The 17,720-nt window shown below is 39.2% G+C and overlaps 1 protein-coding gene across 1 annotated transcript in view; it reads right to left on the reverse strand.

Annotated features, from left to right (window-relative positions):
- Nucleotides 1–1,609: 1,609 nt before the first annotated feature.
- Nucleotides 1,610–17,720, reverse strand: part of LOC142465283 (uncharacterized) — a 102,330-nt gene continuing 86,219 nt past the window's right edge. Inside the window, 2 exon segments of the mRNA XM_075569296.1 lie at nucleotides 1,610–5,786; nucleotides 5,788–7,171. Of these exon segments, the coding sequence (XP_075425411.1) occupies nucleotides 5,609–5,786; nucleotides 5,788–7,171 (1,562 nt within the window). The 3' untranslated portion in view covers nucleotides 1,610–5,608.

The following is a 17,720-nucleotide window of genomic DNA, read 5'->3' on the forward strand; positions in this document are numbered from 1 at the left end:
TTAACTCTCGGCTTTTTACATTTCCATATAACGTTGGAGATTAATGATTGAATAGAGAGACTGTCCTTCCGGAGCACTGGTATTAGGAGAGTTTGGAAAATATATAAAATGCGTGGCAGAAGGTTCATTTTGATACAATGAATCTTGCCAATGTAAGAAACATTGTATGTGGACCACACTCTCAAGTCTTTTCTCAAAATTTGTAATAACTTGGGAAAATTTGCTTTGTATAGCGATTTATAATTCCTAGTAATATTAACGCTCATGTATTTAATCTCTTACAGTTGCCACTTAAAGCTAAAATTGATGTCTATCAATTTCTCCATTTCCTTTGGTAAATTTACATTTAAAGCTTCCAATTTTGTTTAGTTGATTTTAAATCCGGATAACTTATTGAATTTCCCTAGTTGTTTAAACAATTTGGGCAGAGATGTGAGGGGCCTGGCCAGCATTTAAATAACATTGTCATGCATACAGTGCTACCTTATGGGACTCATTCTGGGTTTGAATTCCTGCGATATCTGGATTGTTCCGTATCTGTGCGGCCAGGGGTTTCATGCATAAGGCAAACAAGAGGGACAAAAACGAACACTCGTGCCTCGTGCCACTCTTTATACAAAAAAAGATCTGATGGGAAGCCCTGATGAATTGCCCTTTGCTGCCAGTCTGTCATACAGTGCCGTGATTGCCCTTAAAATTCTACCCTCAAAACCGAATGCTCCAAGCGTGGCCCTCAAATAAGGCCAATCGATTCTATCAAAGGCTTTTTCAGCGTCTAAACTTAGCGCCACTACCGGGATTTTTTTCATATGGGCCAACTCGATTAGGTCTATGATTCTTCTGGTGTTGTCAGCTGCTTGTCTGCCTTTGACAAATTCCAGCTGATTCAGGTGAACCAATCTAGGTAGGATATGGCTCAATCGATTAGCTAGCATTTTGGAGCATATTTTAATGTCCGAATTTATTAACGATATGGGCCTATAACTCTTAGAGTCTGCCGGATCTTTGCCTTTTTTATGTATTAGTGAAATAGACGCCGAGAGCATGTGTTCCAGGAATGAGGCACCTGTGACCACCGCATTAGACATGTGCAGCAGATGGGGGGCTAGCAATTTGAAGAATGTTTTTATACAGTAATACAAATTTGAGAACCAATCAGGTGCCGGAGCTTTGGATGATTTTAGGTTCTTAATAACTTCCGATAGCTCCTCAATCGTGAAGTCTTTTTGCAAATCGTCCCTCTCTCCCCTGCCCAACATAGGTAATTTAGAATCTGCTAAGAAATCTTTCAGAGCCTGATTCGTTTTATCATTATGCTTGACCTTATCTCCGTTCTCTTATTATTGTCATTATTAATTTTAAAGAAAAGGTAAATTTCTTTATCAAGTGTCTGTATGACTTCTGGGATCTTTATCATCGACTCATTTAGTTTCTAATTTTCTCCCTGTCGGTCTAGGTTAATTTGAGAGCACCGCAACTCTATTGGTGCATGATCCGACCATGAAATATCATGGATCCCTGCATGGGAGATCTTTGGGACCAGTGTCACGGTAGCTTCAGGGTTATAATACACACTTTATAATCTGGGTTGAATTGAATGACACTGTGATATAATAAAGAGATTTTATTCCTTACGATTCAGGTGGACATACAGTATTGAGCAAATAACAAACAGAATATAACACTTACTTGGGAAGGGGACAGATGAAATAGCCCAGGACACAGGCTAGCAGTTCATCAGGCAACAGGATACAAAACGAAGACACTGGGCATAAAGCTTACAATCGTTTATATGGGATTTGGGCTCTCTCCCTTAACATTGGGACTCAGGTATTGGATAACAATTACCTGGACCCAATTACCTCTTGCCAGCTAACGTGGGAAGCAGGAGGGTACCTGGTTGGCACATGCACACATCCTTTCAGTCAGAGTCCCATTTCCTGAACCCCACACTAAAAAGTTGGCGTCTCAAATTCTGCCATTTGGGATTCTGGACCGGGAAACTCTGACCAGAGGTGTGAAGTATGACACTTAACTTGAATAGCCATGTTCTGCTCTTTCTCCACCCTGCATACTTAATCCGGGTGAGTGAGCCTTTGTTCAGTTGTTTCCCTGTAGACACACTGTCGCCCTCTGGCCATTAACATACCTCATGGGCCAGAAACTTTCGCAGGCTTTACAGTAGGCATGAAATACAGTAAATCTTACAACAATTTATACATATCAAAATACTCCGTTCAGTTGATCTGAGAGGGCTGGAAATTGCCATGCAATCATGCCGGAGGTGTGCCGGCATTGTGGGCAAATTTCAGCCCCCTAGCTATCACCGAACCGGAGAAAGGAATATCAGGTTTTAAGCATTTTTAAACCCTAGCGGCTTTTATCCGCAATTGTGTTCAATGGCAGAGACCTTCGTGGCGGGCGCGACCCTTTCTCGCAGCCATTGCCCGTCGGTGACGTTTGTCGTCGAGTGAGTGGGTTCCCACGAGATAGGGGCAGAAAGAATTTTATTGCTAGCTGCCCTAGAACCAAAGTTATACATTTTAATATATTTTGAACTTGACCGCGACCGAGTTCCCACGGCAATTTAGTGATCAAAGCCCTTTCCTAGATGGTAGCGGTACTCGGATACTGTGGATTGGCAGGCATCCAACATAGTTATAATGTATCACTTCGTTCTTTGAAAGCGGACTCTAGGTATTTCCTATTGAAATGCATGGCCCCATACATTACAATGGGAAAACCCAGTTTATCCTCTCGGGCTCCATCTGCTGGTCTTTCTAGGTATAGGGCCAAAAACATCTCAATCTCCATTGAATCCTATGGAGCTCCAATGGTGACTTATGGGACAATGCCTGCAAATGGTGGGTGAAAAGGTGGGAAGAGGAACAAAGGGCCATAAACATTCAAACACAGTTAACCCTTTGCCTACTGACCTGATCCCAGTGTATGTGCATGGTGTCAACACTGTACGAGCAGGAACACATTAAAACCAAAGGGGAATACATTTTGTACGGAGGCAGGGGAATATAAACACATATTAACCATTATTACAGTTAACCCCTCGCCTCCCAAATGATGGTAGGGGTGGCCAGCTGGGGGATAACCCCTTTATTACCAGGCTAGCCACCCCCCTCGTGACATGCAATACAGTACAGATTACTATTCATTAATTTCATTGCATTTAATTGCACACAATTCATGAAATTCAAACAAAGCAACCGCGATAAACACATGTACCTGGGGTGATTGGCCGTGTTAATGCCGCATGGAGTAAAGCAGCACACACGAAAATGGCTCCGTGATTTGTTCGAATAACGGCCGCTGCATCTGTATATACAAAAATATTCGGTGATTGTACAAGGAGCTTTCAAAAGAACTATTCATCCCAAGGTGTAAAGGATCCTGCCCCTGTTCGTCCGGAGTTCTGTCCTGAAGGAGGGGATACTGTAAGGGATCCACTCCTGGGTTTGGCTGGAACTCATTCTTACAGTGCTTTAGAGCTTCCAGACAAATCTCCCCCTGAAGCTGCAATCAGAATCACCTGCTCTTGGTGTTACTCTGCAGCCTGACTGTTGCTGCCTCCTATGCAGCTCTTCTCCCATTGGCTGCCAGTGCTATTTATCTGCTGCCCTTCCCCCAGGAAGTAACTGAACATAATACTTTCTCCAATACGTGTGCTTGCCACAAGCAGCTCTGTTTGGCCTGGCTTGTCCTTCTAGTGCCTTGTCCTCTTCTCCTAGTTCCTGGCAGACTTCGCCTTTGCCGTGCTGAAGCGGCTACACTGTTCCTCAATGCTTCCTGTGGCGTGTCTGCAATTCTCCTGCATCATAAGGCCTTCCTGCTCAGTAGCCCCGGTGCTACTCTCCTAGTTCCTGGCAGACTTCGCCGCGCTGAAGTGGCTACACTGTTCCTCAGTGTTTTCTGTAGCGTGTCTGCACTCCTACTTTTCCCGTGGCCTTCCTTCCACCCTGTTCTTGTTCCCTGTTCCTGTACCCACTGTGCTGCAGCACCTACGCTGAAGCACCTTTGCTGAAATTTTTCCTGTTGTCGAATTTTTGCCTGTGACCTCAACCATCGCTCTTGTGCTGCCTTGACTCCGGCTTGCCTATGGACTACTCTGCCTTCTCCAATCCTGTCCCGGCTACGCACGACAATGAGCTTCGCAACCCAGACCCGGCTTCGTGGTCATGGTTGGTGTTTTCACATCCCCACCTTAACCCCGCGGTGCAGTCTAGGTTTGTGATGAGCAGAAGCGTAACACAAGGGCAGTAAAAACGACACAGGGTCATTCCGTAAGGTTGGAAGAAAAGTGATTTCACCAGTAACAAAGGAAAGAGTTCTTTACAGCAAGGGCTGTTAAAATGTGAAATTCATTATCCATGGAGTCTGTTGGCAGATACAATAGATATGTTCAAAAAAAGGTTGGACATCTTTTTAAAAAGGAAAGGTATACAGGGATATACCAAATAAGTAAACATGTGTGAAAATTGAGATAAGGTGTGTTGCTCAGGCTATAGGAAGACAGACTATCATCACCACCATTTTGACGCAACAGCCATTTTGAGTGTTTGCTTGTATATATGTGTATCTGTTTATTTGTGTATGTTTGATATGCTGCAGAGCATCGCTCCTGGCAAAGACTAACCCTAGAATAATTCCTAACTAGTCATCAAATTGAAATAATTGCATTTGTAAGAGTTTTTCCTGCAAAGTCATTTTTCGCTGACCTCCGCTTCCAATATCTGTCAGCTACACCCAAAGGGCTAAGAGGGTTACTCCTTAAGTCAGGAGGTTAAGAGGCCCACATTGCGGTGGAATATATAGGATAAGGTATAGCTTACGAAGCATATTTATGTATGAATTAAGATTTTTATATGTCATCATATTGTTTTTTATCTCTAAGCCAGCCCCCTTAAGGGGCGTATTACTCATTTTGAAATGTATAAAAATGTGATGCCAAGCAATATGTTTTCAGAAAAATTAGTTCATTTTGAATTCTTTCTCTCATTTGTACCTTGGTGCAGATAAACTCACGTTGATACTTTGAACCCTTGACTCATTGATATTAATTCTACGCTTTCACACATGGGAAGGATGTTGATCCAGGGAGTAATCTGATTGCCAATGCTTGGAATCAGGGATGAATTTATTTTTCCCCTTATGAGATATCATTGGATGATATTTCACTGGGTTTTTTTTTTGGTTTTTTTGCCTTCCTCTGGATAAATATACTGTAAGTACAGATATAAGATAAAGTATCTGTCTTCTAAATTTAGCATAGGTTGAACTTGATGGATCGATGTCTTTTTTCAACGTCATCTACTATGTAACTATACAGTAACTGGCAGCAGCCAGGTACAGGACAGAGGAAACACTGCATGGTGCCTTTGATGGATATGATTAAGGGGAAGGTATAAAGCTAAAGCCCTTGGAAATACATTTTTACTTCTACAGTATTTTACTCATAAATAAAGGTAAATGATGGGCAAAGAGGCTGCAGGTTGGGCATAACCTTTATTTAATGAACTCTTCAATCACATAAGGATCTTAATGCGTTGAACTTTCTGAAAGCAAAAATCCATGACTCACAGTGAAAATTTGAATGCTATATATTTTTGCCTCTGGTGTCTGTGATGTTTAACATGCTCTGGACTTTGGGTAAAACATTTCCCACATTAGGAGCAATAAGTCTCTTTCGTGTGTGAAATCTCTGATGTTTAGCAAGATGTGGATTCTGGGAAAAAGATTTCCCACATTCAGAGCAAACAAATGGTCTCTCTCCTGTGAATTATCTGATGTCTAACAAGATCTGATTTATGGGTAAAACATTTCACACATTCAGAACAAACAAATGGTCTCTCTCCGGTGTGAGATTTTTGATGTCTAACAAGATCTGAGTTCTGGGTAAAACATTTCCCACATTCAGAGCATAGACATGGTCTCTCTCCTGTGTGAATTCTTTGATGTTTAACAAGATTTGAGCTGTCAGAAAAAGATTTCCCACATTCAGAGCAAACAAATGGTCTCTCTCCTGTGTGAATTATCTGATGTCTAACAAGTTTTGAGTTCTGGGAAAAACATTTCCCACATTCAAAGCAAACAAATGGCTTCTCTCCTGTGTGAATTATCTGATGTTTAACAAGTTTTGAGTTCTGGGTAAAACATTTCCCACATTCAGAGCGAACAAATGACTTCTCTCCTGTGTGAATTATCTGATGTTTAACAAGTTGTGAATTCTGGGTAAAACATTTCCCACATTCAGAGCAAACAAATGATTTCTTTGCTGTGTGATTTTTCTGATGTGTAACAAGAGTTGCGCTGCGAGAAAAACATTTCCCACATTCAGAACAAGTAAATGGTTTCTCTCCGGTGTGAGATTTTTGATGTCTAACAAGATCTGATTTATGGGTAAAACATTTCACACATTCAGAACAAACAAATGGTCTCTCTCGGGTGTGAGATTTTTGATGTCTAACAAGATCTGAGTTCTTGGAAAAACATTTCCCACATTCAGAGCATAGACATGGTCTCTCTCCTGTGTGAATTCTCTGATGTGTAACAAGATTTGAGTTCTTGGAAAAACATTTTGCACATTTAGAGCAAGAAAATTGTCTCTCTGCTCTGTGATGTCTAAAAATAAATGGTTTACAAGAGACGTGTTTCTCAAATTCAGAACAAGGAAACAACTTCACTCCCTCATGAATTGTCTGATGTTTTACAAGAGCTGAGTTACTAGTAAAGCATTTCTGACATTCAGTACACTTATACAGCCTTTCTGTAGTGTGTGTTCTTTGGTGAATTGTATAAGCGGATTTATTATTAAAGTTTTTACCGCATTCACTGCACTTATATTTAATTATAGACAATTTGTTGTGAATTTGAGTGTTTCCTTTGTCCCATTTCTTAATATCAGTAGATGCATATTCACTTCCTGTATGTTCTCTCGGTGTATAAATATGGGAGGCTGTGGGATTTTCTTCTTCACATGAGCTTGATTCCTTGGCAATAATTCCCACAGCTTTTCTCTGTCTCGTACTTGGTTTATTTTGTCTCAAGTAATTTGCTCCTTGATCACTTTTAACAACACTGTTATCTTCATTTACACAATCTGGAGCGCAAAAAGGATGAGTGTGCCCATCTACAGGTGTACTTCTGCTCATGGATTTATCTGTGGGGAAAAAATGCACTGTGAGGAAAAAGTTAATTAATAGCATAAACATAATTTATAATTTCTGGTTGAATATTTCAATTAGTATAAAACATGTCCAAAATTGCAATTGGAATGTGCTGTAAGATAAAGAAGTACTGTGGCAAAATTGGAAGCAACTCAGGGGTTAATTTACATTTCATATACTGTAGCTATTTTCTGAAAATCTATTGAAATAGACTTTGATAATTGAAATGTTCTAGTGCTTCCTGAACAGTGGGTTAATGTAGCTGAGCTAAAAAAAAAGTCACAGATGTATAACTGAGCCTCATAAATGGCACCTGGGAGGCCACATCGAATACCAGGAACCAGAGTAAATGCTAAACAACAACAACAAATGGATGTTCTTGTGGTGGGAATCAGACTAATATATATATATGAAAAGAATAAGACAGCACCTGTAACAGTGATCACCCGAATTGCAGTATCGCTGTGACCAGATGACCAAGATGTGTCTCTATCTAGCACAGATGCCTGAATTAATTACCATACCATGCAAAGTGAAAAAGTGGTTTAGACTATAATGGTGGATACATAAAGAGTGAGCGAATGTAACACAGTAAAATATGTGCAGCTGCTAAAAACAATAATGAAAAATAAAAAACGAAAATGGTGATAATGAGCAACTAAAAAAACATATATAAAAAAACATAAAAAATGTCTAAGTTCAAAAAATGTTCAAATGTGACAAAAAAACGAATAAAAGTCCAATGTCCTATAGCCCAAGATTGGGTAACCTGATAGGAATTAAATGGTCTGGGCATCTTCTTCCTTGGGGTCAACAACCTCCAGGCAGATACCTATTAGAAAAGAAAAAAGAGGAAAAGCGCCCGATCCATGTGTAAAATCCAATAATAAAGGTTTAATATCATGAACAAAGACAAATGCGCACTCACACTTTGCCAATGAGTTAAAAGCGTTGTATGGGGCAAGCCCATGTGCCAGCATGTATCAGACTGGAGTCAATTCGCTCTGTCTCGCTGTGTATACAATGGGGCTCCACTGCTACTGGTGTCACTGTCTTAGTGTCTCTCCGGCAACCCGATTGAGCAGATTGTAGTTCCCATTCCGCACGGATGTTCTCGGGAGAATCTTAGGACACTTCCTCTTTGCTGTCTGACTCCTGGCGTCTGAACTGCTCCACCACCGTAGTGCAATAACCACGTGACCCTACGCGTTTCTTCCGGCGGATTTCATCAGGGGATGGACTGCCCTAGTAATGGCTTACTATTTATAATGCCTCAGTCCAATTGAATAAATGCAAACATGATTGTTTTGATGGTTAATTAAGGTCATCTGTGCTAAATAGTCTACACTAATAGTGTTAAAATATAATGATGACATGTTATATTACCAAATAATGAAATAAATTAATAAAAGTAATAAAGAGGTAAGAAAACTCAAGAAAAATAAATAAAATTGAAAATAAATCTGAAAGAGACAGAGAATATACAATGGAAGACATGCTAATTACAATGTTAACAATATGAACACCTAAACATCAAAAGCTAATACAACAATATAACAATCTGTATAATGACAACAAATGTAAGTGTGGTATATCCACAAGGTGTATAGATTTGTGCTGTATACAAATATGCATGCCTGTACAAATATACATACATACACATATCCAACACATCTGTCCATAGATCATCCTAATAGTATAACTGTGGAGAAGTCGAGAATAAAATCTATTCTAATGTAAATGTAATTATAAATGTATTATAACTTTTAATAGTTATTTAAGTTTAAAATAAATACAAATGAAAAGCTTGATGAAATTAATACTACAATACAAACATAATATTATTATTAAATGAAGATTGAAATGAAACTTCCCATAGGGAAATAGATATGAAAATTAAAAATATAATTATTAATTGAATTCATGAAAAATAATTAATTTAAACTGAATCTATTTGAAAATTGTCAAATGAATAAATGATTAGAATGAAAAAAGCATATGAGATAACAAACAAATTGAATGATTTGAAAGGTAAACAAAGTTTAAAATATATTTATTTGGTATACAGTATAGAACTGTTTTACTACCCACATGAATGATGTTTATTTATAATTTTTGGTATATGTAATGAATCTTATACCCATATTCCAATATGTGTCCTGTGTCAAGAACAAACTTAGCATAGATCTAACAAATGCAAATGAAAAAAAAACTAACATAAATCAAATATATCTAGAATAGATGATATCCAACCCATTAATAAAATGCATATAAACCCAAAATAAATAAAAAATAAATTAATTTAGGTGTTTAACTAAATATGTCACCTATCCTTGGATAGATGGACTAAATATAATATGCCAATGATTGTGAAAAAGAAAGAAAATAAGGAGAACAAACCAAGAAGCCAACAGTCCAGTAAATTAAATTTAAAGTGTTTTTAATGTGTGTGATAACTTATATATAATATAATAAATATTATGAAAAGATATAATTATAATAAAGATATTAACGATTGATATTGTGTGTGCCATTTAATGTGTTATATATTGATTCTATTATAATATATAATTTTAGTGTGTCTATGTGATTGTGAATATATACTGTATGTGTGACAATTATGGTGTGATGAGTCTAAAAAATCTACCTAATGTGCCAAATAAATAATGTATGATCTAATGAAATAGTGCTAATTAATTGTGAAAATAATGATGTGTAATATGCACCTAGCCAAGGGTCCCTTCAGCTGCCACCATACTGGGAAACAGAGGGAACATTCTAAACATGTTAAAACCAGACCTCTGTAACCCACCCGATGACTGTGTGAAAGGGAAATGACCACTACACTATGGTGCTTGTATCGATGCAATCATTCAGACCTCTTGGATTTAATGTGTCAAGCACATAAATCCAATATGTCTCTCTAATATTGAGTTTTTGTGTCTATCACCACTTAACAATGTGGGGGGAATGATCACTAATCCCAAAACAGAAAGTGAAGAAGGATCTTTGTTATGTTTCTCAAGATAATGTTTTGACAGACTATGAGTGGTCAGACCATGAATGATATTGTGTCTGTGCTCTAGGAAGTGCGTACTAAGAGTGCGCGCTGTCCTGCCAATATATTGATAGCCACAAGGACATGTGATGATGTAGATAACAAATGTGGATTAGAGATCAAGTTATAATACATTTATAATTATATTTACATTAGAATAGATTTTATTCTCGACTTCTCCACAGTTATACTATTAGGATGATCTATGGACAGATGTGTTGGATATGTGCTTGCGTGTACTGATTGATCTGTGTGGTTGATTGAAGTGCTGGTTGGTTAAAGTGTGTGCAGTTTGAACCAGAAGGAAAGGGAAGTACTGGGTATACTAGCAGGGGTGGCTGTTTTTGGGGAGTGTGCAGTGGGTTAATCTATTTTTAAAGTGTGCTGTAATTTGAAGCCTGTAACTTTTTTCCCCCTTTCTCCTGCCTGAGGCAGAGTGGGTGTGGTTGGTTAATTGGCTGGCCTAACACACCTGCAGTGGGTGGGGTTAGTTAATTGATAACCTAACACACCTGGTGGGTGTCCCTAGTTAAACAGAGGCTTCTAACGAATCCTGAGCTTGCGTGTACTGATTGATCTGTGTGGTTGATTGAAGTGCTTGTTGGTTAAAGTGTGTGCAGTTAGAACCAGAAGCAGTTTGAACAAGGTATAGTTTATTGAAGTACAGTTTACTGTTAGTACTTCTAAACTTCATAGTTGCTAGAATGAGCAGGATTGAAAATGCCACTCAATGCACATCTTGCCACATGTATGTGCACTTGGAGCAGCTGTTCCAAGGAGCATACCGCTGTGAGAAGTGTGAGCAGGTGGTCTCTTTAGAATCAGAGATTGCTGATCTGAAGAGGCAACTTGCAATATTGAGGGACATTGGCAATCTTGAAAGGGAATTAGAGCTCACTGAGCAGGCCTTTGCTTCGACTAGTGGTGCAGATGGTGGCGCTTTTAGTTAGGAGCAGGTAGGTAGCTTAGTTGCTGTTAGTGAGGAACAAGTAGGTAGCTGGGTAACAGTTAGAAGGGGAAGCAGGGGCAATAGGGAGAAGCAGGTCATTTCTGAGCTGACACATCCCAATAGATTTGCCATGTTGAGTGAAGATATTGGGAATGTTTGGGCAGGTGAATAGTTCCTCCAGCACAGTGGGGACTCAGGATGCACAGATACAAAGAAAGATTGTGGTGGTAGGGGACTCCATTATTAGGAAGGTAGATAGGGCAATCTGTTGCCAGGACCGCATGAACCGAACAGTTTGTTGTCTCCCGGGTGCTCGGGTTCGGCACATTGCGGATCGGGTAGACAGATTGTTGGGGGGGGGGGGGGCTGGGATTGGCCCGCGGTCTTGGTACATATTGGCACCAATTACAAAGTTAGAGAAAGATGGAGGGTCCTAAAAAATGATTACAGGGATTTAGGCCAAAAGCTTAAGGCAAGGACCTCCAAGGTAGTATTTTCTGAAATACTACCAGTGGCATGCGCTACCGCAGGGAGACAGTCAGAGATCAGGAAGGTTAATGCATGGCTAAGAAAGTGGTGTAGGAAGGAGGGGTTTGGGTTTTTAGAGCACTGGGACTCCTTTTCTGAGAGGTGCCATCTATATTCTAGGGACGGATTGCACCTCAATGAATAGGGATCTTCTGTGCTAGGGGGGAGAATGCTAAAAAGGTTGGAGGAGATTTTAAACTAGGATGGAGGGGGGAGGGGAATGAAACAGATAATGAACTAAATGGAATAGATGAGGATACAAGGTGGTATGGAGGTAGAATGGGGGCAAGTACAAGTTTGACAAGCAGTGAGATACCCATAGTAAATAGAGATAATACTAGAAAACTTCTAAAGACTAAACCAAGTGGGAGCAGAAAGGAAGGAGCAGATAAGATAATAGTACAGGCTGAAAAAAAACTTAAATGCATGCTTGCTAATGCAAGAAGCCTGACAGATAAAATGGGGGAGCTTGAATTAATAGCTACAAGGGAGCAGTATGATATCATAGGCATTACTGAAACATGGTGGGATGAAACTCATGACTGGACAGTTAATTTAAAGGGGTATTCTCTTTTTCGGAAGGATCAAACAAATAGAAGGGGAGGTGGAGTATGTCTATATGTTAAACCAGATCTAAAACTTATTATAAGGGATGATGTCTATGAAGGGAATGATGAAAATGTAGAGACCTTGTGGATAGAAATTAGCAGTGGAGGTAAAAGTATAAAGAAAATGTTTGTGGGAATAGGCTAAAAACCACCAAATATCTGTGAGATTGAGGAAGCTAAAATACATTTGCAAATGGAGAAGGCATCAAAACTGGGTCATGTTTGCATAATGGGGGATTTTAATTATCCAGATATAGACTGGGGCAATGAGATTAGCGTTACAACAAAAGGAAACAGGTTTTTGGGGGTGCTTAAAGATAATTATATGACCCAAATTATTGAGGAACCAACCAGGAGATGGGCAGTTCTGGATTTGGTCATATCAAACAATGTAGAAGTAATAACAAATATTCAAGTCCTGGAACATTTGGGTAATAGTGATCATAACATGGTCTCATTTGAAATAAATTATCAAAAAACAGATTACTTGGGTTCAACAAAGACTTTAAACTTTAGAAAGGCAGATTTTAATAAACTGAGGTCTAATCTAGGAGTAATACAATGGGATGATGTTTTTGCAGGGAAAAATGTAGAAGATAAATGGGCAGTCTTTAAAACATTGTTAGAAAAGCACACTTATCAGTGTATACCCTTGGGTAATAAGTATAAAAGAAATAAGTCAAAACCAATGTGGCTAAATAAACAGGTAGGGGAGGAAATGGACAAGAAGAGGAAGGCGTTTAGATTCTTTAAGTCAGAAGGGACAGAGACATCGTATCAGAATTATAAGGAATGTAACAAAAATTGCAAAAGGGCAATTAAATTAGCAAAAATGGATAATGAAAAAAGGATTGCAATAGAAAGTAAGGTCAACCCTAAAAAGTTCTTTAAGTACCTTAATAACAAAAAAATGAGAAAAGAAAATATAGGACCCTTTCAGTGTGAGATGGGTAGGCAGATTATTGGAGATAAGGAAAAAGCAGAGGTATTAAACAAATTCTTTGCCTCTGTGTTTACCAGGGAAGAATCAAGTTCAATAGTAGCGCCACAGGAGGAAGCCACAACCTCCATATTAATGACCAATTGGTTAACTGAGGAAGAAGTTCATAAGCGACTTGAAAAAATTAAAGTAAATAAGGCACCTGGCCCCGATGGCATACATCCAAGAGTTCTCAAGGAGTTAAGCTCAGTAATAGCAAAACCATTATATTTAATATTCAAGGACTCCATTTCCACAGGCTCAGTATCACAAGATTAGCGTAAAGCAGATGTGGTGCCTATATTTAAAAAGGGAGCTAGAGAACACCCGGGGAATTACAGACTTGAAAACCTGACTTCAATAGTAGGGAAACTACTTGAAGGTTTAATACGGGATAATATTCAGGAATACCTAATGGAAAACAAAATTATTAGTAATAATCAGCATGGATTTATGAAGGATAGATCTTGCCAAACTAACCTTATTTGTTTCTTTGAGGAGGTAAGTAGGAATATAGACCAGGGTAATGCAGTTGATGTGGTCTACTTAGATTTTGCAAAGGCTTTTGATACGGTTTCACACAAGAGGTTGGTGTACAAAATAAAGAAAATTGGACTCAGTAATAATATATGCACCTGGATTGAAAACTGGTTAAAGGACAGACAACAGAGGGTTGTCATAAATGGAACTTTTTCAGGTTGGGCTAAAGTCGTGAGTGGAGTACCTCAAGGATCGGTACTGGGACCCCTGCTTTTTAACTTGTTTATTAATGACCTTGAGGGTGGGATTGAGAGCAAAGTCTCCGTCTTTGCTGATGATACTAAATTGTGTAAGGTAATAGAATCAGAGCAGAATGTAATTTCTCTTCAGAAGGACTTGGAGAGACTGGAAACGTGGGCAGGTAAATGGCAAATGAGGTTTAACGCAGATAAATGTAAGGTTATGCATTTGGGATGCAAGAATAAAAAGGCGACTTACAAATTAAATGGAGATATATTGGGGGAATCCTTGATGGAGAAGGAATTAGGAGGGCTTGTAGACAGCAGGCTTAGCAATAGTGCCCAATGTCATACAGTAGCTGCAAAGGCAAACAAGATCTTATCTTGCATCACACAGGCAATGGATGGAAGGGAAGTAAACATAATTATGCCCCTTTACAAAGCATTAGTAAGACCACACCTTGAATATGGAGTACAATTTTGAGCACCAATCCTAAGAAAAGACATTATGGAACTAGAGAAAGTGCAGAGAAGAGTCACCAAATTAATAAAGGGGATGGACATTCTAACTTATGAGGAGAGGCTAGCTAAATTAGATTTATTTACATTAGAAAAGAGGCGTCTAAGAGGGGATATGATAACTATATACAAATAAATTCAGGGACAATACAAGGAGCTTTCAAAAGAACTATTCATCCCACGGGCAGTACAAAGGACTCGGGCCATCCCTTGAGGTTGAAGGAAAGGAAATTTCACCAGCAACAAAGGAAAGGGTTCTTTACAGTAAGGGCAGTTAAAATGTGGAATTCATTACCCATGGAGACTGTGATGGCAGATACAATAGATTTGTTCAAAAAAAGGTTGGACATCTTTTTAGATGGGAAATGTATACAGGGATATACCAAATAAGTATACATGGGAAGGATGTTGATCCAGGGATTCATCCGATTGCCAATTCTTGGAGTCAGGAAGGAATTAATTTTTCCCCTTAATGGGGGTTTTTGTTTGCCTTCCTCTGGATCAATAAGTAAGTACAGATATAGAATAAAGTATCTGTTATCTAAATTTAGCATAGGTTGAACTTGATGGACGTAAGTCTTTTTTCAACCTCATCTACTATGTAACTATATGAACTATGTGTATGTATGTATATTTGTACAGGCATGCATATTTGTATACAGCACAAATCTATACACCTTGTGGATATACCACACACACATTTGTTGTCATTATACAGATTGTTATATTGTTGTATTAGCTTTTGATGTTTAGGTGTTCATGTTGTTAACATTGTAATTAGCATGTCTTCCATTGTATATTCTCTGTCTCTTTCAGATTTATTTTCAATTTTATTTATTTTTCTTGATTTTTCTTACTTCTTTTATTACTTTTATTCATTTATTTCATTATTTGGTAATATAACATGTCATCATTATTTTTTAACACTTAGTATAGACTATTTAGCACAGATGACCTTAATTAACGATCAAAACAATCATGTTTGCATTTAATCAATTGGACTGAGGCATTATAAATAGTAAGCCATTACTAGTGTAGTCCATCCCCTGATGAAATCCGCCGAGCCGGAAGAAACGCGTAGGGTCATGTGGTTATTGCACTACGGTGGTGGAGCAGTTCAGACGCCAGGAGTCAGACAGCAGGGAGGAAGTGTCCTAAGATTCTCCCGAGAACATCCGTGCGGAATGGGAACTACAATCTGCTCAATCGGGTTGCCGGAGAGACACTAAGACAGTGACACCAGGAGCAGTGGAGCCCCATTGTATACACAGCGAGACGGAGCGAACTGACTGCAGTCTGATACATGCTGGCACATGGGCTTGCCCCTTACAACGCTTTTAACTCATTGGCAAAGTGTGAGTGCGCATTTGTCTTTGTTTGTGATATTAAACCTTTATTATTGGATTTTAAACATGGATCGGGCGCTTTTCCTCTTTTTTCTTTTCTAATGTATATATATATATATATATATATATATATATATATATATATATATATATATATATATATACTGAGTTAAGTTATGGTGAGTAAAAAAAGTGACAAAAACCCTCCACAGGAAAGCAAATATGCAAATATAACTGTAGGCTCATCTGCATGTCTTAGGCAGGTCTGCAACCCCGCCTTTCCCCATTATCACCCAGCATACAGCACTTCCACTGCAGCAAGGGATTCTGGGAAATGACATGCAAATGAGCACACAGTGTCACTTTTTGCCTCAATAACCATTTTTAACATGGTTCCCTATAGGCTTAAGCTTGCTGCATGGTCACAGCCTTGAGCACAGCCAGGGTTAAGGTGCATACCCAGAAAACCACCCACAGACAGCCGTTTCGACCTTGATGGGTCTCATCAGTGTGGGGTTGATTTTACTGGGAATGCAAGAGAGGCTATGGGATAGGCTAAACCATAATACTGAGTTAAGTTATGGTGAGTAAAAAAAGTGACAACAACCCTCCACAGGAAAGCAAATATGCAAATATAACTGTAGGCTCACCTGCATGTCTTAGGCAGGTCTACTTTTTTTTCCACTTATCGATGCATGTACTGTACTGCAATTGTCATATACATGCATAACTGATGCAAATAACGCATTTGTAGCAGACTCTATAGTCTCCTAATTTGCACACAGCTTTGGTACAGGTAGGGAGCCATGACTGCTGTTCAGGACGTGCTGACAGGTGCATGCGCGAGCTGCCGTTTGCCTATTGGGCGATATGTCTTTACTCGCGAGTGTACTTAAAGTGCGTGTCCAGGGTATGCCTGTACTGTGGGAGAAGCACTGACAATGTATTTGTGTGTTGTAAATGCCACTGGAGTTAAACCTTTCAGAAACCTACTGTGATATGAAATAATATGTCTATTGTTTTGCATGTTTATATCCTGATATAAATGGGTAATTAAGAGTATTTTCCATCTTATTCCGTTACATATGACATAGGGGTAAAAGGTTCCCATGTCTGGTATGTGGAATGACTGCAGGAGTATTCTGGTGATACTGAGGGACAGATTAGAGAAACCGAGGTAGAGTTTTTGGGATCCTCTAAAGCAGTGTTTCTCAGCAGGGTTTAGCACACCCTGGGGAGCCGTGGAATGATCAAAAGGATGAGGATCAGGGGAAAGCAGGACAGTGGTTAGGGGGCTGGGTAGTTTCCTACATTCTTATTGGCTGCTGCTTGGTACTGCAGTTATTCAGGGGGTGGCGTCAGGAGCATTTGTACATTCACTGTACCTCAGATTCTCTTGGATATAACACCTGAGTCGTGCCAAAGGTGGCCCCCTAAAGAGAGTTTCTCCAATATGCCTTCACTGCTCCTGTCCACCTAAGGAGCATGGACATGGTTAACATCATGAGGAAAAGAGACAAAACTTAAAAAACCTGGAGTTTGTCAGCCCCACCCCCCTGCATGTTTGCTATACCGCTCTGTGTGCTGTGCAGCTGACTTCACTCACGCCAAATGTGTGGCTAAAAGATGTCAGCAATTTGCTGTTCTGTTATTGGTCTGAAATAAAATATTTCAGAAGCATATTGAAGCATTTCCATCTTCACACATTACCTGCTGTGACAGCTCTACCTCAGCATAATCCCACTTACTTCTCCAACGCCAACTCCTTCTATTAACAAGCAGCGATCCAACACACACCAACCTTCTTATCCCCCTGTACCTAATGTTTCCACTTAC

Source organism: Ascaphus truei, chromosome 13, assembly GCF_040206685.1.
Source record: "Ascaphus truei isolate aAscTru1 chromosome 13, aAscTru1.hap1, whole genome shotgun sequence".
Classification (NCBI taxonomy): domain Eukaryota; kingdom Metazoa; phylum Chordata; class Amphibia; order Anura; family Ascaphidae; genus Ascaphus; species Ascaphus truei.